Raw genomic sequence first — 23075 nt, forward strand, 5'->3', positions numbered from 1 at the left:
TGGTTCCTTTTGTATTTAAGGAGCTGAGTTCCTATTGAGGACTTTAGAGCATGACCTCTGGTTTCCTGGGGTTGATAGACAGACCAGATGAGCCAGCAGTCTCAGCTTATTCATATATGTATTTTATGTATTCAAGTCAGTAAAACAACCCGTGTTCTTGTCAAATGATTAATACAACCCGTGTTCTTGTCAAATGATGAATACAACCCGTGTTCTTGTCAAATGATTAATACAACCCGTGTTCTTGTCAAATGATTAATACAACCCGTGTTCTTGTCAAATGATGAATACAACCCGTGTTCTTGTCAAATGATGAATACAACCCGTGTTCTTGTCAAATGATGAATACAACCCGTGTTCTTGTCAAATGATTAATACAACCCGTGTTCTTGTCAAATGATGAATACAACCCGTGTTCTTGTCAAATGATTAATACAACCCGTGTTCTTGTCAAATGATTAATACAACCCGTGTTCTTGTCAAATGATTAATACAACCCGTGTTCTTGTCAAATGATGAATACAACCCGTGTTCTTGTCAAATGATTAATACAACCCGTGTTCTTGTCAAATGATTAATACAACCCGTGTTCTTGTCAAATGATTAATACAACCCGTGTTCTTGTCAAATGATTAATACAACCCGTGTTCTTGTCAAATGATTAATACAACCCGTGTTCTTGTCAAACGACAATGTCAAAGTTTGAATGCGGCACCTCTTTTTCCTGTGGGTTCTTGGTTTATAATTTCTCCAGAAGGTTTTTACCCCCAGTTTCTTATTATAACTTTCTTTTAACACCAATTAATACTTTATACCTACAATCCATGTTCGTTAGTCGGTACTTAAAACTGCTGGCATGGCTGCTGGTACTCTGAAAATCCGTGACACTAACCTATATATCTTTGTGCCATAAGCCAAGGTAAACTAACAAAAGAGAGACAACTTGTTACTTTTTAAGAGAAAAATATTTATATTAATTACCTCCCCTGAATCAAGTATGTAAATAGGAGGATCCCCCCCCCCCCTTTTTTTTTTTCCCCCGAAATGAAATGCCGGTCTAAATTTAGTGACTGATTTTTCGCTTTGATTTTGTTTATTTTATGTAAGAATTTAATACTGAAACCATCACTTGCTCCAGCGCAGCCAAGGGGGTTTTGAGTTTAAAACCCCCTACCAAGGGGATTTAGCAGTTAAATCCCCCTCCTGCTAAATCCCCCTCTTCTATAAAACAAAACAAAAAAAAAAGTATGCAAATGACAACCCCATATTCAAAGAGCATAACTAAGAAAGATTTTGGATGTAAACCCCCCTCCAGTGGGATTTGAAGCTAAAAAAATACCTCTTCAATATTAAAAAAAACAAATTACACACTCTAAACTCTATGAGCGTAGCCAAAGGGGTTTTGAGTTTAAACCCCCCTTCAGCGTTGTTTCAAGCTAAAAAAATACATTTTCAATATAAAAATATAAAAAATTACAGACTAAAATTCTTTGAGCGTAGCCAAGGGATTCTTTAGTTTAACCCCCCCCCCCTTTTTTTTTTCAGCGTGTTTTAAGCTAAAAAATACCTCTTCAATATAAAAAAAAGCAAATTATACACTAAAATTCTTTGAGCGTAGCCAAGCCAATATGGGGTTTTTGAGTTTGCCCGCCCCCCTCCTCCAAATGGCTTTTTTAAAAGTTTAAAACCTCTCCAGATGGCTTTGAGTTTAAAATCCCCTACAGAGTTTTGAGGTTGAAAAAATCTCTCTTCAATGTTATTCTAAAGCAAACTACAGCTCAATTCTATGAGCATAGCTAAGGGTGTTTTGAATTTGTTAAAAAAAATCCAGAGATTTTTTAGTTTAAAACCACCCAAATAGATGATTTTGACGATAAAACTTCCCTTGTCGATATAAAATCTAATGCAAAGTACAGTCACCTAATTCCAAGAGCGTAGTCAAGAGAGTTTACAAATTTCTACCAGTGGCTGGGCTCCATTAAGAAAGTACAGTGAATAGTCATCTGCCAAAATTGAAAAAGACTAAATGTGGCTCAACAAAGACGGCTAAAACGGATTTTAGGAGTCAGTTATATAGAGAACGGGTTTCAGTCAAGGAAATCCTATGCCGAACTGGGAGTCGACCCCTTAGTAAGGTTGTGACAGAGCGCCGAATGAGGTTTGCAGGACATGTTGTCCAACAAAATGAATTACGCTTAATAAGCTCGATATTCAACTACTCATCAATCACGAAGAATTTGTAATTTTTGTTTATATTTAGGCCTATAAAAGAAATTTACTTTTGAAAGCTCGACACTGTGAGATCATATATAATTGCGCTTAAAGATAAAGCACACACATGGATGTAGACCTACACATTTTGAAGACACCCAGATGTCGGTCTACACATATTTGCACTTCCAATAGGCTTATAGTTTGGCCCACTGTTAAAAGGCCCTACAGATTAAAAAGTTAATAATTGAAACTCAACCAAAAAGGAAAGGGTTAGGATAAATGTACACTCAATAGCTGTGACGTCTTGTAGAGGTATTAGGGAACATCAGAACTCACGACTCTCAACCATCAATATCCGAGGTCACTAGGATCTAACGGTTGTGGCTCACTTACATTTGCCCTATATTCATAATTAGGTCATTAACCTTGCCTTTGACCAGCACCTGATAATGATTTAAATGATTAAATACCAAGCTGATAGGAAGATGTAGGGCTGTTACAAAGTCTGATAGCAAAGTGGAGATTTCATATTATAGGTTATTCACAGTAATCTGATCTTTGTTTACAATGTGATATTGAGCTGGATTCTACAGGGCTAAAACAAAGGCAAACAAATTATGATATGGTTTAAAAATAGATCGTTTAAACAATGCTTCCGTATTCTGTACAGCAGATAAAACAGCAAACTGCTTACCATTTAGTGATTCGCCTCCTTATGAAAATATCCAAAGTTCACTCCAAAAACACAAAAACGTCATTTTGCTTAAATGTATATAAGGTAGCAATCCAAAAAAATATATAACCAGTTCGAATTAAATCAAGGGACATAGTTCTATCTTAAATCCAATGTTACCGGACAGTGACGGTGTCTGTATTACACACACACAACTCGAAGACTTTACCGTAACAATTATATGTGTCAGTTGGACGAACAGGAAAAAACTGCGACTTTCCCCTACGAGGACATCTAGAAATGTAACCGTTTGGGTGTGTGCACCAACCCACATTTCTAGAAGCTGCTGCTATTGTTACAATGTTACAGTCAAACGAATACACTTTCTTAACAGAATATCGTGCATGTAACTACTCTCTGGAGTTTGAAATACGTCATGCAGGTTAGAAACTCCTTTATTTCAACGAGCCTGTAGGCCACGATTCAATTTTTTAATATTGTTTTTTTCCTAAGCTTAAATGGTGAATGAAAACATCTTAGATTCTTTTCTGTTGTATTTGTACTCTTCTTTCAGAGAATAAACATCACTCAACACAGCGAGGTCGCTTGGAATTTCACAACAGAACACAAATTGTTATCAAAAGAAGTTTTTACTTAAGTGAATGTCAAACATAAAACCATCAAAAATAGATTTGAAAAGAAAAACATCAGAATTCTGGCGATCAGTTACATCTCATAGTTACATTGTTTCTGAGAAATTGATTTATTTATTATTCACTTCATGTAGAATAAAAACTATAAAAAAAACACACTTAAGTTGAGACGATTAATGTAGAGTTGTCGTTCCTAATCATGTAACAAGGAGCACAACTAAACAAACAATGACATGAAAACATTGAAAGAATTCCAAAATAGATTTATTGATAAAACAGGCAAATAGATTATTGAATTTATTATCATAAAATTGTATATTTGAAGTAATGGCTGCACCAAAAAGAGACTAAAATAGCACAGAATATCTTGCAAAATGAACTTGCAAGTTTAAATTTTGTATCCTATTTGTTTTTAGAATGAACCAGAAACACAGGCTGCAGAGTTATTGCAATGGTTTATATACAATAGTTCTTGTATTACTCTGAAAGAATGTATTCCATGAAAAGTGGATGGTGAGAAGTCACAACATGCAAATTGTTCTATGCTCACATTCACATATGTTCAGTCTGAACCAATCATTATGAATTATAAATAATGTGCCTTGTTTTTGTTAGACAAATTTTCTTGAATGACTTCCAATCTAGTTCTCACTTCTAAAACAAATACTGCATTACCATTGAGCTGAAAACTAATGAAACAGCACTCCCCCTCAATCTGACACTAGCACTGTTTTGTGTCTCCTACACTAAACTGTGAACAGTCGTATTGCATTCCAGTGGCCAGTCTTGTCCAAAATCATGTCAAATATTCAAGAGTAAAGGTCAAAGGTTCAAGGAAATGATTACAAAGTAATGGGTGGTGGAGGGAGCAGGTCAAGGGGGGAGTAGTGGAACAAATCCATGATCAAGTAAGAACAATGTTTAAAATAATTTTACATGTAACTATTAAGCAGATCAACTGTTCATCAATCTTCAAACTGAAACTTCATGTTTTAGTCAACAGAAAATCTCCTGGCAATGATGGTCAAAAGTTAATGCCCTCAACAGAATGTTGAGAGACAAATCTCTTCCAATAAAATGTTTTCTCTCAGAGATATCAGTTCAACTTTAAAAGAAGAAATTGAAACTGAAGAGTCAGACAAGAAGAAAAAGTAGTCCCAACTCAGAAGTAGAGCTGTGCATGCATGATCAGACAGAAGTTAGATCACTTGAAAACTAGGGATGATGAAGAGAAACATAAGCAGGTGTAATGAATGATGCTTTCACAAGTACTGCTCCTAGATACTCTTCTGGACATATACCTAGGAATTACTAGACACAAGTCTGTGTTGGTTTTTCTGATGATCTGTAGCTGACAAGAAGTTCAAGTACACAACTAACACCAGAGCAAGGAGCATCTTGTACAAATAATGGACTTGGAAGATGAATAGAGATTTGATTTCAATACAGAAATTATTTACATCACTTTCAATCAAGTATCCCAACATTCATTCACAAACATCACTTTGAATCAAGTATCCCAAATGTGGTATAATAACAACAATAACAATACATTTGAAAATGAAAGGAAATAGACCGACTGGCATGATGCTCATTGTTAAACTTCATTTGGGCTGTGGCTCTCTTTCATTCTTGTGTAAAGAATGTAGCACAAAGGTGTGATCTCTTTGTTATGTGTAATCTTGGCCTAGCAGTTAACTATGTTGTTAATCACCTTCCTTACAAAAGTCATATAAACAAGAGTACAAGTATTGTACACAAGAGTGCAAGTATTGTAAACAAGAGTACAAGTATTGTACACAAGAGTGCAAGTATTGTACCACTCATTTGGAATTTGTCCCATTTCACTAGTGGGCATGACTGAAGAAGAATTATGCTTATATTTATTTCTTATCTTGCATCCGCATTAAAACGATTTTGAAATAAATGAAGACTGTCCAAGAGATGTTTACATTAGTGAGACAAAATGCATCCTAAACAAAATAATTTTAGGTGTAGTTGTCTGTGCATAAATTGTCTGATGCTCCATATCAACTTTATGCATCCATCTTACAAAGTGTTGAGGAAAAGCCACTCCCACTTAGATTAAATAATATTTATATAGATATATTTCTATGTACACCATGAGCTTTGAGTGCTGACAATGATATCACAGTTATCTAATGACACAAATAGCAAAGAGTATTTAACATCATACACACAAATATGTTATATTTAAAAACAAAAAACACACTAGATGCCAAGTTTACACTTTAGAAAGAAGAACATGGAGTTACAAGCACTTGATAGAACAGCACAATAGTAGTGTAATTAAACGAGCTCAGGAGTTGGACAAAATTGGGGGAAGGGAGAGTAAAAATGTTGGTTTGGATTTCATTTCCTCACAAAGAAAAATATGTGTCAAGATGTACACAATATACGCCAAGATGTACACAATATATGTCAAGATGTACACAATATATGTCAAGATGTACAAAGCTTGAACACGGAGAAAAAGGCACAGATATATTCCTATGAAATAGATTTTTACGTCAGCAAATATTTGATAGGACCAGAAAATAGAGACACATAGAAAGTACTGAGCAAATGATACAGGCAGGAGAATATCAAAACCAATAGGACTTCTCACACAGTATAAGCTAAAAACAAATATTAGAAAACAAAACATGGACTATCATTTAAAATCCTCATCAACTTTCATTGTAAATTCTTTTTTAGATTTGTTCAAACTTTTGGTTACAATAGAGTTTGTAAGATGTCATCCTAAAATACTGAAAAAATACACAGGTGGCGTTCACATGACAAAGACCAAACTACTTGCACTGCTCCTGATCTGACAAGACTTGTGAAGAAAGCAGTTCATCTCATATGTTCACCTCTACTCTCTGTGCCTAATAACAAATGTTCCATACAAACTGTACATGAACATTATAACTAATCCTATAGTTCTAAACTTTAAGTAAGAAATCTTTTTCTGTAAAAACATAGCAAAAGTACAAAATCTACAATAAATAAAAAATCTACAGAAATACAGCAATCAGAACTGTCGAAAAATTAATACAAAAGTCATCAGACATATTATGTTGATTTTAAATTACTTCCATTCAGATGTACACAAACTCAAAAGAAATGTTTGTATAAATTTGAAAATAATGACTTGCAAGTAGTTTGATGTTGATGTATTCCTTTTTAAAAAGTAAAGTTTTAGTTTTATTATTTTTATGTTTTTTTGTTTTGTTTTTTGTAACAAATGGAAGCAAAAGAAAGTGTTGTTGTTTTTTAAGTAGACTCTGTATGTAATGTCTGTACTTTTATATATTATGTCTAATCTGAGAACTTGTGTATGTATCTCTGGGATAGTAAAGTGATGGAAGACCTAGTGTAGACTACAAAAAAACAATAGAGTTAACAGACTAGCATTACAGACATGAACAAAAGTCAATAAATACAAAATGTAAAAACTACAAAGAGTCAATCTACATGTACAGAATACAATATAGCCATTGACCTACAACTCCTCACAGTCAAACATGGCTACATCATGTTCTTAAACCAACTCTAGATGGTATCATATGCAAATTATTTTCTTTCTAACTGGATATTGCTACCAGTATTCCTTTCCAATGCTTCTTCAGCAGTATGAAATAAATACAAATCTAATGCAATGTTTAGATTAGTTCGTATTTATATTAATTAAATAAAAAATCATCTCCCACAATGTTGTTTTTTTTACAAACATAATTATATAAGCCAAAACAATGAAGTTTTTCAAAGATTTGTATACACAACTAATACACAGCAATGATGGGAAAGTTATTATGTAAACATTAGAAGGGCAAAATCCCAATGGCATGGTACACAGTGGAGCTGGGAATACACCCAATACTGTATATATGCCTTTTGTTTCTTGAGAATACACCCAATGCTGTATATATGCCTGTTTGTTTCTTGAGAATACACCCAATGCTGTATATATGCCTGTTTGTTTCTTGTTTGTTTCCTGTTTGTTTCTTGAGAATACACCCAATACTGTATATATGCCTGTTTGTTTCTTGAGAATACACCCAATACTGTATATATGCCTGTTTGTTTCTTGAGAATACACCCAATGCTGTATATATGCCTGTTTGTTTCTTGAGAATACACCCAATGCTGTATATATGCCTGTTTGTTTCTATATTAAAAAAATGTCCACTTGGGCTGTTACTGTTAATGGCTACTTAAAAAGTTGTTTTTTCATTGATGATCAAAAGTAGTTATTTTCAAGTTTTATTTTGGCATAAATATGTTGTGATGTTGCCCTTAAAGTATGCACACCCCTAGAACAAGGAAATCATGGTGGTGCCTGGCTGCAGGAGGAAATAAAATGTAACAGTTTTATACAAATTTCAAACATAAATATAACATTTTGAGCTCAAAGAAACAAAAATTAGAAAAGAATTTCTTTATCCTTTGTCTTGTCTATGACAAAACTTGTGAAACGTTTCAGAAACTTGGGATACTCTCTCTTGTAAACAGCTCTCAGTACAGAAGCTGGTGCCCAGCCTCCAGGATTCACTGGTAGAAATAACAAAGGCTTAGTTATGGTATTCTTAGACAGAGTCATTCAATTTAATTCAATTCACTGGTAGAAATAACAAAGGCTTAGTTATGGTATTCTTATACAGTGTCATTCAATTTAATGAAATTGTAACATATAAAAAAGGAAACAATTCAGCTAGTTATTTTCTTAGAAAGAAATTTTTGAAATGATAACTTTTTTTATCCTCTTCTATAAGTCCTTAAATCCTAAGAAAAAAGAACTCATGATGATGTAAGAAGAATTGAGGATAGTTGAAGTCTGTAACATCCAATGTCCTGGCATATTGTTACATCAAATGGCAAGTTATCTTTAAGTGCCATTTTAATTATAGCAATGACCATCATATCATAGCATGATCCACATAGAACTGTATAGCACTAGTTTTCTCAAACTAATTCAATGAAGCCTGACTGAAATAGTTTTGAGTTTATTGAATATTTTGTGTAAACATGTAAACATTTAATACATTACTTATCTATACTGATGTAAACCTGGTGGTGACACAGATGGGGGTAGCGCTGTGTGTTTTTAGCCTACCCAAATCGCCACAGTCCAGCGCAGGACGAGCGGTCAACCGAGACCAGTGACAGTACACACCAGTTCGGCAAGGACCAGTGTCGTAAATATTACGCACGCAAGTCACTGCGAAAGTGATCAACTGGAGTGGTCAAGAAGGTTCGAGGCCAGTAGAGACACTATATAAGAGCGAGTGTGTCAGAATCACTTCACTTCACGTTACCTCGCAATGTGACCAGTACGAGGCGAGAACCAGCACGGTGTGTGAAGTCAGGCGGAGCAAGACTAGGTTTTTGTAAAGACAGTGTTAATGTTGTTGCCCATTGCGATGTATTTGAAATTAAACTGACTGATACTTTAAAGCCCTGAGTTGTGAGGTTCTTTAAGTTCGTTGTGTCGTGTGGTGCAGTTTGAAGAGAGCCTGGACACCAAGGAGAGATCGTAACACTGGTGTCGAAGTGGAATCGTATCTACTATGGCTCGTCTGAAACTGCTGAACAAACTGGAATAGAAAGAACTGAGGCGAGAACTCCATGATCGAGGGCTGAAGTCAATCGGAAAGAAAGAAACCTTGCAAGCACGTCTTCGAGATGAACTAACTGAAGAAGGTGAAGATCCGGACACCTACCTGTTCGAGTTAGAACCCGATGTAGTGCAGCTGTTGGTCACCTTTCAACAACAGATGTTGGCTGACTTTCAGAATGTGTGGAAGTGTGATTTACAGAAAGATACCTGTACCAGAGTAGAACAGATGTACACTTCAGTGAAAGAAGTGACGAGCCCCGAGCCGAATGCTTTGAACGAGGTGGTAGAAACCCTGTGCTACGAAATACGTATCTACGATGGCCATGCTAGTGAAGATGGTGCTTCCTGTGACTATAATAGCAAGCCATACGAAAGTAGCTACCATGAGAAGAAATGTGTTGATTGCTGCGATATCCTCAGCGAGTACAAACCTGATGAAGCTGTTAAAGAACATTTGCATGAAGAAAGCTACCGGCGAGGTTTGAAACCTGCAGATGTCTGTCTAGATGTCAAGACCAACGAGATAAGCCCTGTTGATGATTATGAACACCCACCGAAACCTGATGACGCAGTAGAGACCCCCTTGAAAGTAGAAAGTAATCGAAAAGGTCTCAACCCAACAGATGATTGGTCCGCTGCTGAGACTAGTCGAATGAAGCCTGATGCCGAAGGAGAGGGACCTTTGCATGTGGAGAGTTACCAACCTGCCCCACAAGCATGTCCTCCCTACAAGTCTGAAGATGATGACCTGTCCCATAATTTCCCCTCCAGTGAACCTGAAACCCATCCTAAAAGTCCTCTTCGAGAAAGCCATTTGAAACCACCTGTTAGGCAAATGATTTTGGTTACACCGGCCCTGGTATCCTATCCCTCCCCATGTGTAAAATGGCTGCCCTCAGTACAGAATGACAGAAGGCGACGTTTGATGAGCCCATGGTGCAAGGTGATGCAACCACGACGTCATTGCAACAAGATGATCGACTGGAGGAGAAGAAAGCGATGTTGGCTGCGTTCGAGGATGGCGATGCGACCACAATGTCAGTGCAGCCAGGTGAAGGTCAACTGGCAGAGAAGACGAAAGCGACAGTTGCTGAATTCAATGTGGATGGCTTCGTCTAGCTCAAGAGGCAAGCCCACTGTCACCCCCACCGATCGACCCCCACCTGCAGCGATGAAACTACACATCCCCATGTCATGAGATTGATGCTGTCCGGGCCGGACAGATCTAAGGAGGGGACAGTGTTGTAAACCTGGTGGTAACACAGATGGGTGTAGTGCTGTGTGTTTTTAGCCTACCCAAATTGCCACAGTCCAGCGCAGGATGAGCAGTCAACTGAGACCAGTGACAGTACACGCCAGTTCGGCAAGGACCAGTGTCGTAAATATTATGCACGCAAGTCACAGCGAAAGTGATCAACTGGAGTGGTCAAGAAGGTTCGAGGCCAGTAGAGACACTATATAAGAGCGAGTGTGTCAGAATCACTTCACGTTACCTCGCAATGTGACCAGTACGAGGCGAGAACCAGCACGGTGTGTGAAGTCAGGCGGAGCAAGAGTAGCTTTTTGTAAAGACAGTGTTAATGTTGTTGCCAATTGCGATGTATTTGAAATTAAACTGACTGATACTTTGGAGCCCTGAGTTGTGAGGTTCTTTAAGTTCATTGTGTCATGTGGTGCAGTTTGAAGAGAGCCTGGACACCAAGTAGAGATCGTAACAATACTATAAAGTAGAATGTAAGGAGTATGTATGTTCCGAATAGAAATCAAAACCGTTTGACCAATCCTGATGAAACTTGGCACAAATGTTCCTTGGGTACTGACTGGAACCGTGATGTATGTATTGTAGCCCTAAAACAAACTAAAGACCCTCAAAAAAAAAAAGTTGCCCAACTCTATGAAAGTATTAGTATTTGATGAATCAAGGCCATGTTTACCTTTTTTAGATGGAAAGGATCTAGATAATTTTTAAAACTACACTTTGCACAGATAGTTTTTTACTTTGACACATGAAAATACAATATATAGTCTATTAATTTCATTATTTAATCAAATTAACCTTCAAATTTGTGTTTCAAAAGCATTTTTACATAAATTCATTCCCTATATCTGCAAATTTAGAAGTCCTGATGTACATTCTTTCATTAGACAAGACCGAAATGTTACACATCTCTCTATTCCTAGGTCTAAAACTCTTAGATGATAGAACTTCTCTTCACAAGGATAGTTTTATACTTTAACACATAAACATACTAATTATAGTCCATTCATTTCATATTTTAATCAAATTAACATTCAAATTTGTTTTCCTAAAGCATTTTTCAAACATTTGTTCGCTATAGCAGCTAAGTCGTATTGACATACATTTTAATAGTTCCATTCATGATTCCGAACATCTAACAAAAAAGGTCACACATGCGCAGAGCAAAGCCTCCACGCACGCGCAGAAAGAACTCCATCCAAGCCAATATTTAGCTCTTGATTAGTCTAGACCTAGGCTATCTCTAACTCAAGATCTAATTCAAAGATGATAGATCTACTTAATACTTTAACACATGAACATACAAAATAAAGTCTATCCATTTCATATTTTAATCAAATATATGTAGCCTACAAGCAAATGTTTTTATTTGAAAAAATGGATTTAAGTCTATTAGCTATTTTAATAGCTCTATTCATACTATTTGACATTCACGCATTCGCTATACTTATGACATATTTCGTTTAATTGTTTACAAAACACTCTCAGTGACTATATCGACAGTGATATGCAAAATACGCAGGCAACATGTGGCTAGTATATATATATATATATATATATTTATGGTAAACTTTCTAAATACACCAAAGTTGAAATGTGCTATGACTAAAGTAGCACTGTGAACAAAGAGGTTAAGAGATTAAACTCACCATCAGCAGTGTATGTTATTTTACAGGTAATGTTGTCCCTTGTTATTGTACTTTCATTTGCTGGAGGTTCTATTATAGTCTCACAAATAAGTGCCACATTCATAGTGATTCGAACATACTTGTTTGGCTGTCAAATACAAGACAAATGGCACATATTCATATGTTGGAAAGGAAATCACAGTTGATGACTAATACATGCAATATTTTAATCCAAAACTAGATGAGACATATGACTTTGGACCTTTAACATGTTTGATTCAGAAAAATAAAAACAGCAAATAAGTTCAACTCACAGGGCACTCTGGATGTTCACAAGAATAGTTTACTACTATCCAACAGTCAGGCGTTTCATCATTCTTGTTGCTGATGTGTCGGATGTGTGACCAGAAGCAGGCATCCCTCTGTGATGCTGGCCACACACGTTTGATAACATTATTGCTAATAAATGTGTCATCTGACAGCCATTCTACAGCTCGACTTAAATCCAAAGTAGCTAACAAACAAAAGAAAGTGTACAAAATATTATTAAACAAACAATTTAGAGATTTTAGAATGTCCGAACATGAAAAATAAAATTGTCCTTACTTGTAAGAAATAATTGAAAACTCTATTATCATTACCTTCCCATTCCATCCGTGTATCAAAAGCCCAGAAGTACTGACAGACCTCATGACCAGTTATTCCCTAGCAATAATATAAAAAAAAAAGTTCAATATAAAAATAAATTCTAGTGTATGATTTAATAGGTACTAATTAGTGTTGACAACTGCTAAAAGACAAGAAATCATAATGATGGTGTACAGGTCATAAATGACATTCATCATATTCACTGAAGAAATAATTCTACAAATTCTTTCTGACTATTTCATTAAGCACCTTGACTGTGCAGACAGCTTTCATTGGGTCTATTGGTATGCCATTCTCTTCCAGCTCACGCTTGAACACTTTCATGTCACCTTGGTCAGCTATACACACCCAGTCTACTTTCTCTTCCACATTCTCTGTCATGAGACGCCTGATGTGGTTAGCCACAACTTCATTGATCTAAACAAGACAAAAGAACAAGGTAGAGGAGGAAAGAACTGAAAAACAAAAATTGATTCTATATGTTTAAAAAGTCTTTTCAGCATTTAGTTTACACAACTTTGTTTAATAACTAGTCATTTTGAATGTATAAAAGAAGCTACAATATCTTACAACAAAATAAAAGTTCATGGAATATGGCAACTGAAAATTCCAGTTACACTTTTTTACTTTTACAAGTCATCGTAGTGTTCAATTTAAAAAAAAAAATTGAAGTCTAATTTTGTTGAGTAAAACAGATATCATAAAATGACTTACCTCCTTGTAGAAAGGATGTGATGGTGCTAAAGAAATAACCTGATCTGGTTTACTTGGGGATTCCAGATTTCGCTTCAGCTGAACATGATTAAAAAAAAAATTTATGCTTTTTGATACAAAAAAATGCATGCTCTTAATAGGTAGTTGTTATATGAAGGAGATGTGAACCATATTTAAAATAAAAAAAAAAGAAAGGAATTCAGTGACTTGCAATATTTCAGTTAATGGAGAATGGAAAATTAGAAATGGATTACAATGACTCCTTATGATTACAGAGTTGTGCATTCCAGTTTTTATGTGTATGTGTATTCAAAATATTGTACAAAATGAACAAGTACTAAAGTAGAAATAAAAATTTTAATGGCACAAGTCCTACATACTTTTTCTTCTTCTTTCTCAAGCTTGTCTAAAGTGGCATCTACTGCATCATAAAACTCATCTTCAGGAATAAGGCAGTGAGGTCCTTCCTTCAAAATGCAGAAATAAATATTTAATGGCAGCAAAATGTTACCTTGAGGCTTAGTTTCAAACAAAAATTCTATTTAGGTTATACTAGCATCACAAAGAGTTATTCTGAATAAAAATTCTAATGGGTTATACTAGCATCACAAAGAGTTATTCTGAACGAGAATTCTATTTAGGTTATACTAGCATCACAAAGAGTTATTCTGAACAAAAAAAAATGGCCTACTGGCTGATTAGAAAAGCAAGTGCTACAAAGTGACTTACTTCATAATCTGGTCCACCAACAATCACTTTTTTTGTTTTGTCAGACACCAGAGCTTTGTAAGCCTCCTCAAACTTCTTTCTTTTATCTACCTCCTAAAAGAAAAGCAAATTACACTTATCAAAGAACAAACCCAATTTTTAAAAAAATAAAAAAGCATATAAATAGATTAAAATTCCATAATCTTATCATCTGCAAGCAGTATTGTAACCATTCTACAAACTCAATAAATGTACCCTATCTAATCTCTTTTTCCAAGCATCCTCCCGTTGTACCATCAGTTCTAAGCAGTGAGACATCGTAGCGATAATACCAGCAGTTGTAGCCTTAAAGGTGAAAGCTTCTCCTTTGAAATCCACAGCATGGCCACCATGTTGTTGGAGAATTGAGGCTGAAATAAATATCAAGATTTTAAGTTACAACAAGAATATCTTTATTCAATTGTAGAGAATATTTGTTCAACATGAATAGAATTTGTATAATTAAGAATACAACTTCAAAAAACACCACTTAATAGACATGACAGTTTTCAGTGCTTGTATAAGTAACAACTAGATATGACTTACCAAGATCTTTTCCTCTAAGCCCATCTAGTCTGTGATGGTGATGAACATCATGAGGAATATCAAGATCATCATCAAGATCATCATGTTCTGTTACTATAATCAATCATTCACACAATCTTAGTCAATCAGAAATCAGCAATTTAAAATGATATCATGAATTAAACACTACATATCATATATAAGCTTTGGAAAAGAAAAACTAACATTCATGGACGGCTCCGTGTGTGACTGCTGATGCGCAAGAATCAAAATAACTCTGGAGGGTATCAATTTGACGACAAAGAATATCTCTAAATGTTTCCATTTCAGCCAATTTTTCCTTCAGTCCTCGTCCCCTCTAAAAGAAGAGACAACTTTTGCGTCAAAATAATTGACAACAGAGTCATAGCAAATAATGAACATTTTTTGGGTGGTGATGCAGTACAAGTTTTAGTCTTCTTACCTCCTTAGTCTCCATCTTTTTTTAGTGAAGATACACAAAAATATAATCCAAAAACTAAAGAATGCTTAATACTTTACTAAGAATGTTTCAAAACAGGAAGTTTCTTGAATACAGTAAATAGGAGATGACACCAATAAGCATTAACTCAATAATGATAAGTTAATTTTTTTTTTTTTGTTACATGTATATGTTTTTCTAGCGTTATTCAATATATTTCTAAACATCCTAATATTTCATGACATACATTAAATTTTACAAAGTATGTTAATAATTATTCAACTCAAAATGAATGCACCAATATATATTATTAATAGTGTTATAAACATTTTATATTCAACACAGATTTTAGCGGCCCCCGAAAGGGGAAAAGACACTATTAGTTTTGTGTGGCCTGTCTGTCCATCCGTCCTGTTTATATCTCAAAAACTAACAGAGAAAATAAAAATCGGTCATCATGATATTTTAGATCATTCAAAGTTCTGATGCAACAGCTACTTTTTTCTTTTCCGAAAGTGAACCATCTAATTTTTTAAATTATATATGCAAGCAGATTTTTCAAAAAATTACACCACTTTTCAATGAAAAACTTCAGGGGAGGTAACTTTTAAAAAGGTTATGGGCTTCTTCATTAATAACTCAAGCTTCATTCATAGATTTACACATTGGTACAAAAAAATTGCATGTAAGGTCACAATGGTAAAAGTGTCAATGGTTCTTTATAACACATATTTTCCATTTATAACTAACTCATTGAATAGAATACTTATTCAAATGTTGTTTTAATACAAACTTCATTTTAGTTATAAGTTTCAAAAATAACTAACTACTTCTATAGCGCACTATTATGACATATCCTCATTATAGGGGTCTACACTTGACATTCTAGACAAGACTAAAGCCTAGATCTAGATATATTTATAACAAATGTATTAATAATTTGAAAAAAGTTTCAATTATTAAGGCAATAACTTATCTTCTGACAGCTTAGGGGTGCAGATTTATTTATTATGTAAACAATAGTATCACATTAAGAAATGAATCGGATACAAACAGCAAAGTACACCATTAGTAATGGCATTACCCGGTAACAAAAAGCCTACTATCCATGATCATAACATTAAGATTAAACGGGTAAATTCATACGAGTTCTAAACTAGATATAGTTGATTCTATATCAAGATTCTATATCTAGATCTAGAATTAGATCTACTTTTAGGTCTAGACTTAAATCTAATTCTAGACTAGACTTACATCTATTTCTAGATCTAGACTTAGGTTACTTAGATCTAGTTCTAGACCTAGACTTAGATCTTGAATCTAGATTTAAAACTAGGTCTAGATCTAGCTAGATCTATGTCTAGTTTGTATGACAAATGACAATGGAGATATTAATTTTTATATTGCGAGGGGAATGTCTGGTCCAAGTAGACCTACTCCAAGTCTTTCAAGTCATTTCTTGCTAGCTCACTACCTAAGTAAAATAGGTCAAGAATTATTTTTTTTTCATGTTGCCAATTTATCTAATTTTGTAAGAAGAATAAATCTTTTTTTAGTTTCTCTTTAGTCTCTCATGGTACATGTTATTAATTTTGAATGTATGGATAAGGTTAATTAAAATTATTTTTAAAAATAAAAGTTTACGCTAAGTGAATATATGGAGATGCTGTGGCTGAGTGGTAAAGCACTTGGAACCAGAAGTCCCATGTTTCAATCCTGCTGAAGACTCTAGGTAGACCACTTCGGGGGCCGATTTTCAGTTTGTGTTTCCACACAAACTGTCTTTGTAACCTTGTTTATTTTAAGTGCAACATACAGCCATCCTAGTAGTAGCCCCAACCTCATTAAAGTAAAATGAAATGATGTCAGGTTAAACTTTTTTTTATTGGGGGGGGGGGGGGGGGGGGGGCATGGAGAACAAGACATCTCAACACTTCACTTCATTAACATTGTCATATAAACTCTTTCATGTAGTCTAGTATAGAGCAAAAACTAAAGAACCTCTGTCCTGTGAACTAAGACTATATTTAACAGAAGTGTGGTAAATTTTGATTTTGCATTATATCTTTAATATTTTACATAACCTTTCTGCCAATTTATCCCATCAACACTGGCTAGTGGCATTTGCAGATTTTAACAGGTTAAAAAGGTGCCCTTTAATGATTATAAGTTACCAAGAAAGTTGAGGAAAAGAAATAAAATGTTTTAAAATAACAGAATTTCATGAGCAAGCTTCTCAATACAACCCACCATTGGTTATCCCAAATGAGACTTCAAACAGCAACTAAAAAAAATGAATATTTTAATCTGAAGATAAAAGTTAAAAAACCAGATGATGACTTGCTTGCTAATATTTATTGGAAGTGTTTGAAGTTTGTAAGACATTCATCAAGCTGTACAGTTACACAACTTTTTCTAAAAATACTTTGAGCTTTCAGTAGAAATTGTTGCTATACTATGAAAAAAAAAATTATAAATAATTATGTATGTTAATTGAAAATTGAAATTATTTTTGAAATCATATTTTTTAATAAGCTTATACTTCATGCATACCAGGGCTATATTATTATAAATAATTTTACTTACTTTAAAAGATGATGTTGAAGCTTGAGAAATACTTGTCCCAGATGCCAATGATAACATGGATCCATGACGACGTAAATTATTTTCACTGCCATAGCTGGAATCAGCTTGCTATAATTATAAAACAAAATAAGTATGTATATTTAGTGATTGTCTACTGCTAAAAGTATCTTTTATATTGCTGCAAGTATTGGCTGTCCAGAACTAAGTTACAAACTTTTTTTCTTTTTTATAGTTTTGAAAATTATTGAGTTTGAAAATATGCCCTGAACATGAACTTAAAGAGATTTTGTTAGGGTTTCAGAGATATGTACACTAAGACACTATTTACTACTTTGACAAGACTAGCTGAATATTGCTAATTGATACCTATTTCCTAGATGACTTTGCTGGTAAAATGCAGTTATATTTTCAGTAGCCAATGTATATTTATAATTGATAAGAAACTATTTAAACAACAGTAACTTCTATGACTTACTTTGTGCAATTCTATAGCATCTATCCATGTCTGCCTTTCTTCAGGATTAGCTGCTCGCAAATACCACACATTGTCATTAACACTGACATCAAAGCGGCATTCATCAAACTGATGCGGCTGAAATAGTTATTAAAAATAATAAATATTTTTTATAAAATTAATAACTGTAATCAAGTCAAACACTTTGTATACAAACAAAATTTCTATACCTCCAATAAACCACAGTTTTTAAATGACATAAAAAATGGTATCATTAAAATAAACTGAACCAGACTACAAATGATCAAAAAGGAAGCATGACAAACCAATAACTTCTAAAGAACAGTTAAATCTGGTTCAACGGACCTGCCGGTTATTAGGATCGAAAAAATTATTTCCTGGTGTGATCTAATTTCAAATATATAATAGGATTTGTTTTCTGTACTTTAGGATTCGGTCCGAATAATTGGTTGGATTGATTAACAGGTGGTTAATAGCCAGATTTGACTGTATTTGCATTGCTGCTGTACGATTGTGTAATGTCATTTATTTAACAGAGTGGTGAGTAATGTTAATATTCAAACAGTCAGGATGTTTAGTTGGATTTTTTTGCTAAGGTAGGAGTTTAAACCTTAAAAGCAAATTTAATATTAATTTAAAAAGGTGCTGATAAATAATAAAAATTATTTTTTTTTAAATAAAAATTTAAGATTTTTGAGTCTTTAAAGACATAGAACTAGAAATTGTATCTGATCATTTTATGTCTAGTATGCTTTTGTTCCCTTTAATTCATTACCCATAAGCAAAACATTAAAATTATTTCACTTCTCCTACTCTTTACCCACCTCTTCTATTCTGGAAAATTTTTACCCAATTTTAAAATTTAAAAAAAAAAAAAAAATAGAAACAATAAAGAAGATTGTGCTACAAAAATGTAGATAAATAGGAAATGTTTAATTTTGATTGAAATTTGATGTTTAAGCCTTGTGTATGAATGTTACTGTTTTTCCATTCTTCAATACACTTGATATTTATTTTTCAAACAAACAATGCAGACTATATCTAGCTTATACTTAAAAGCATAAATGGGTCAAAATTTAGTTATAACCGAAACCTAGAGCACATTAAAAAAAAAACATTTTACAATTTTGACTGCAGAATGATTGGAACTTGAGCCAGTAACATTCTAAAATGAACATATAATATGCATATTCCTTTTAAACCATTGTTTGGTGAAAAAAAAAAATCAAACTGTTTCAACAATGAAGGTTTAATTCTATTTTTAACATTTTATTTGAAAATTGATATTAGATTATCACTGCCTAAGATTGGTTTTTAAATTTCAAGTAAGTGTTAACTTAGTTATAAATTTGTCAATCTAAATCTAGAACTAGATTCAGATCTAGCTAGATTAAATATCTACTGCTTAAGTCTAGTGTTTACTCTAGCCAGTCTAGCTCTAGGCTTTATAGGGGAATATAGACTCTAGTGACTATCACTGACTCTGCTAGTCTCTAGTCTAAGGCTAGGGGATTAGAATCTATTTCTAGTCTAGATCTAGATTTATAATTTTAGTATTATATTACTACTATCATCATCTAGATTTTGATTTATATCATGTACTGACACCTTTTCGAATGTGTTGAAAAAATTATTACTTTTCATGTATTTTAACGTATATTATTAATTTATTAGTAGTTAAAAGTTAGGCAATCAATCACTGAGTACCAGCACCTATTTTTTTTACAAAAAAAAAGCATTGTATATATAATGTATAGTTACTATAGTATATATGGTTATTAGCTGGATATGACCCCGGGCCTGCAGATCTTAGTTTGGGCATTGATCTACTGGATTGAATTAGATCTATATCAAACATGGAAAATGTTTCCTTCAATTTTTTTTTATTTTGCAACGAATATAAAAGTAGATGGTGAAAATCGGTTTACACACATTCAGCCAACATGTTCATATTTAAAACTACTGTAAAAACAGGTTTACCCAATTTGTTAAAAAGTTGCATTCATTAATAGAGATACAATAAGGTACTTTTTGTCTATTTTTAGGTATCTCCAATTGTTGGAGAAACATTAAACATACATTACGGTCTCTGCCATGGTCTGAGGGACATAAATATATGCCATATTTATGACATAATGATAATATGACAAGTTTTATCAAGAATGGTTAAACAATTTTTATTTTTAATTGGGACATATGCATACAAACATTATTATACATATGCCTTACTTTCTGCTATATTATTATAATTTATATTAAATAGTATTATAAAAATAATTATAGATCATGATAATTTGATATCTAATTTTGATATCTAATTTAGAGTAGAGATGTCTACTTTGACTCAAACTTTGAGTACTTACAGTCACAGTTGCTTTCAAAAGAGAAACAGCTCCACGGCAACCTATGGCTGTCTCATCCTCTGATTTATAATAACTAATAGCACTGTCTTTTAAAACTATATAACGATCCTGCCAGCCATGCAAATAGTTAGTCCATTTGCACAACGTTCCGGACAACTCCGGTAATGGTTCATCGTCGAAATCTTCTTCGTCATCAGTTAAACTTATTACAGTTCCTTCTTCGGCCATTATCTTTCTTTAAAAAATGGATTGCATCCAAAAAAACAAAATAATAGATAACATAAAGTAGATAGATCTATATAAAGTATTAGATCTATTTGAAATTTACATGGTCTGATAGATCTAGATCTGGTCTATATGTTTCTTGTACTGTTGTCCATTCTATCTTATTCCACCATCTTGAAAACAATCCTCTGTTCATGTGACGGTGACAAGTCTATTTATCATATTTGTATTTTGTTTACATTGGTGTGTGGACGTCCAAATCTTTTTATTACATTCAACACAGAAAAGAGTCAAGCGTGCATTATTTATTTTGATTGTATCTAATACTATTATCTCAAATACAAAATAACATTAGTGTACATAAAAGGGTATTTGTTATAGCGCTTTATATTAAGAAAATATTTTTATCATTTTTGGTATCATTTTTTTTTCTATGATCACCGACAAATGCAAGGGAGGTAGATCTAGATTTTTTAATTAAATCTTTATTATTACGTCCCTTCTGAAAGGAACACAAGCGAACCCTTCAAACTCAGTACTGGTCTAGATCTAATCCTGATCGTTGCTTATAAGCAAAACAAACAAAACCAGTCTACTCCTTATAGCAGCGTTTCTCAAACTGTGAGGCTTGCCCCTAACAGGGAAAAAAAAAAAAAGGGGGGGGGGGGGGGAGTTGCGCCAAGTCAGTCAATTTATTTAAAGGGAAAAAATTTTCATTGTAATTATAAATTTATGTTAAAATATTAACCAAGTATAATAAAATTATTAACAATGTTTTGAAAAATAAAAAAAATCGTTAAAATAAGAGACGTTGATTCAGTGTTATCTTTGAATCCGAAGATTAATGAGAAGTGCAGTATTTCACGTGGCTACGCAGCCCCAACTAAGACCTACATAAATTTCTACATCCAACACACAGATACCATTGCCCAATTTAGATTCTCTTTTCGCTATCTAGTATGTCCTCGACAGTTCAACCCCCCCCACCAATTAAATCCCCCCCCCCAAAGGGGGGGCGGATAGAAATTTAGTGACTGATTTTTTGCTTTGATTTTGTTTATTTTAGGGGAGATTTTAATACTAAACCATCACTTGCCCCAGCACAACCAAAGGGGTTTTGAGTTTAAAACCCCCTACCAGGGAGTTTTGAGTTTAAAACCCCCTAGCAGGGGGTTCGAGTTTAAAACCCCCTACCAGAGGAGTTCGAGTTTAAAAACCCCTACCTGGGGTTTTGAGTTTAAAACCCCCCTAAGAGGGGTTTTGAGTTTTATACCCCCTACCTGGGTTTTTTGCATTTAACTCTCCCTCTTCTATAAAACAAAACAAAAAAAAATGCAAACGAAAATCCCCAAATTCCAAGAGCACAGTTAAGGAAGATTTTGATTTTAAAACCCCCTCTAAAATTTACGATAAACCCCCTCTTCAATATAAAAAAAAGCTAATTACGCACTCAAAATGTTATGAGCGTAGCTAAATGGGTTTTGACTCAGTTTTTAGTTTAAACCCCAATTCAGCTGGCTTTGAAGGTAAAAAAAATACCTCTTTAATAATAAAAACAAAGCAAATTATACACTCAAAATGTTATGAGTGTAGTCAAAAGGGTTTTGTGTTTAAACTCCCCTCCAGTGGAGTTGGAAGCTAACAAGTACCTCTTCAATATAAATAAAAGCAAATTACATACTAAAATTATTTGAGCGTAGCCAATCCAATCGGGGGTTTTGAGTTTAAACCTCTCTTCTACAGATGGCTTTTTTTTTATTAAGTTTAAAATCTCTACAGAGCATTTTGAGGTGGAAAACCCCCAACAGATGATTTTGACGATAAAACTTCTCGATATGAAATCTAAAGCAAACTACAGTCACTTAATTCCAAGAGCATATTCAAGAGAGGTTACACATTTTTACCAGTGGCAGGGCTCCATTAATAAACTGCAGTGAATAGTCATCTGCCGAAATTGAAAAACACTAAATGTGGCTCAACAAAGATGGCTAAGACATATTTTAGGAGTCAGTTATAGAGATCGGGTCTAAATCAAGGAAATCCTATGCCGAACTGGGAGTCGACCGCTTAGTAAGATTGTGAGCAACGCATGAGGTTTGCGGGACATGTTCTCCGACAAAATGAATTACGCATAAGAAGAGTTGTAATGATATCCTAGTACAACTTGACGCCACTCATTCACGGAGGTCCTCATGGCAGGTGGGAAGAGACTTCAGACATTACCAGTGACAGATTTTTATGGAAACAGCTTGACGTCAAATGCTCCGAACGGCGCGGGAGGGT

General features: G+C 34.1%; 1 protein-coding gene across 1 annotated transcript; it reads right to left on the minus strand.

Moving 5' to 3' along the window:
• Positions 1-3786: 3786 nt before the first annotated feature.
• Positions 3787-21108, minus strand: LOC106074854 (ceramide transfer protein-like). The gene is made up of 14 exons (XM_013235736.2): positions 20568-21108; positions 18205-18321; positions 17730-17837; positions 14909-15041; positions 14705-14797; positions 14375-14529; positions 14141-14233; positions 13792-13878; positions 13412-13489; positions 12947-13114; positions 12691-12754; positions 12364-12563; positions 12071-12197; positions 3787-8097 (listed from the first exon to the last, which is right to left on the minus strand). Exons 1-14 carry the CDS (start codon positions 20793-20795, stop codon positions 7970-7972), a joined length of 1779 nt encoding a protein of 592 aa, XP_013091190.1. The 5' UTR covers positions 20796-21108; the 3' UTR covers positions 3787-7969.
• Between the last annotated feature and the right edge of the window lie 1967 nt (positions 21109-23075).

The sequence above is a fragment of the Biomphalaria glabrata genome, chromosome 1 (genome assembly GCF_947242115.1).
Source record: "Biomphalaria glabrata chromosome 1, xgBioGlab47.1, whole genome shotgun sequence".
NCBI lineage: Eukaryota > Metazoa > Mollusca > Gastropoda > Planorbidae > Biomphalaria > Biomphalaria glabrata.

What these genes read in the sequence shown, in the direction of transcription:
- LOC106074854 (XM_013235736.2), bottom strand. Translation starts at nt 20,795, where the DNA reads ATGGCCGAAGAAGGAACTGTAATAAGTTTAACTGATGACGAAGAAGAT. An exon ending in ACACGGAGCCGTCCATGAAT is followed by an intron (nt 14,798 to 14,908) that starts GTTAGTTTTTCT and finishes GATTGATTATAG; the next exon opens with TAACAGAACATGATGATCTT. An exon ending in TACACGGATGGAATGGGAAG is followed by an intron (nt 12,564 to 12,690) that starts GTAATGATAATA and finishes TTTGTTTGTTAG; the next exon opens with CTACTTTGGATTTAAGTCGA.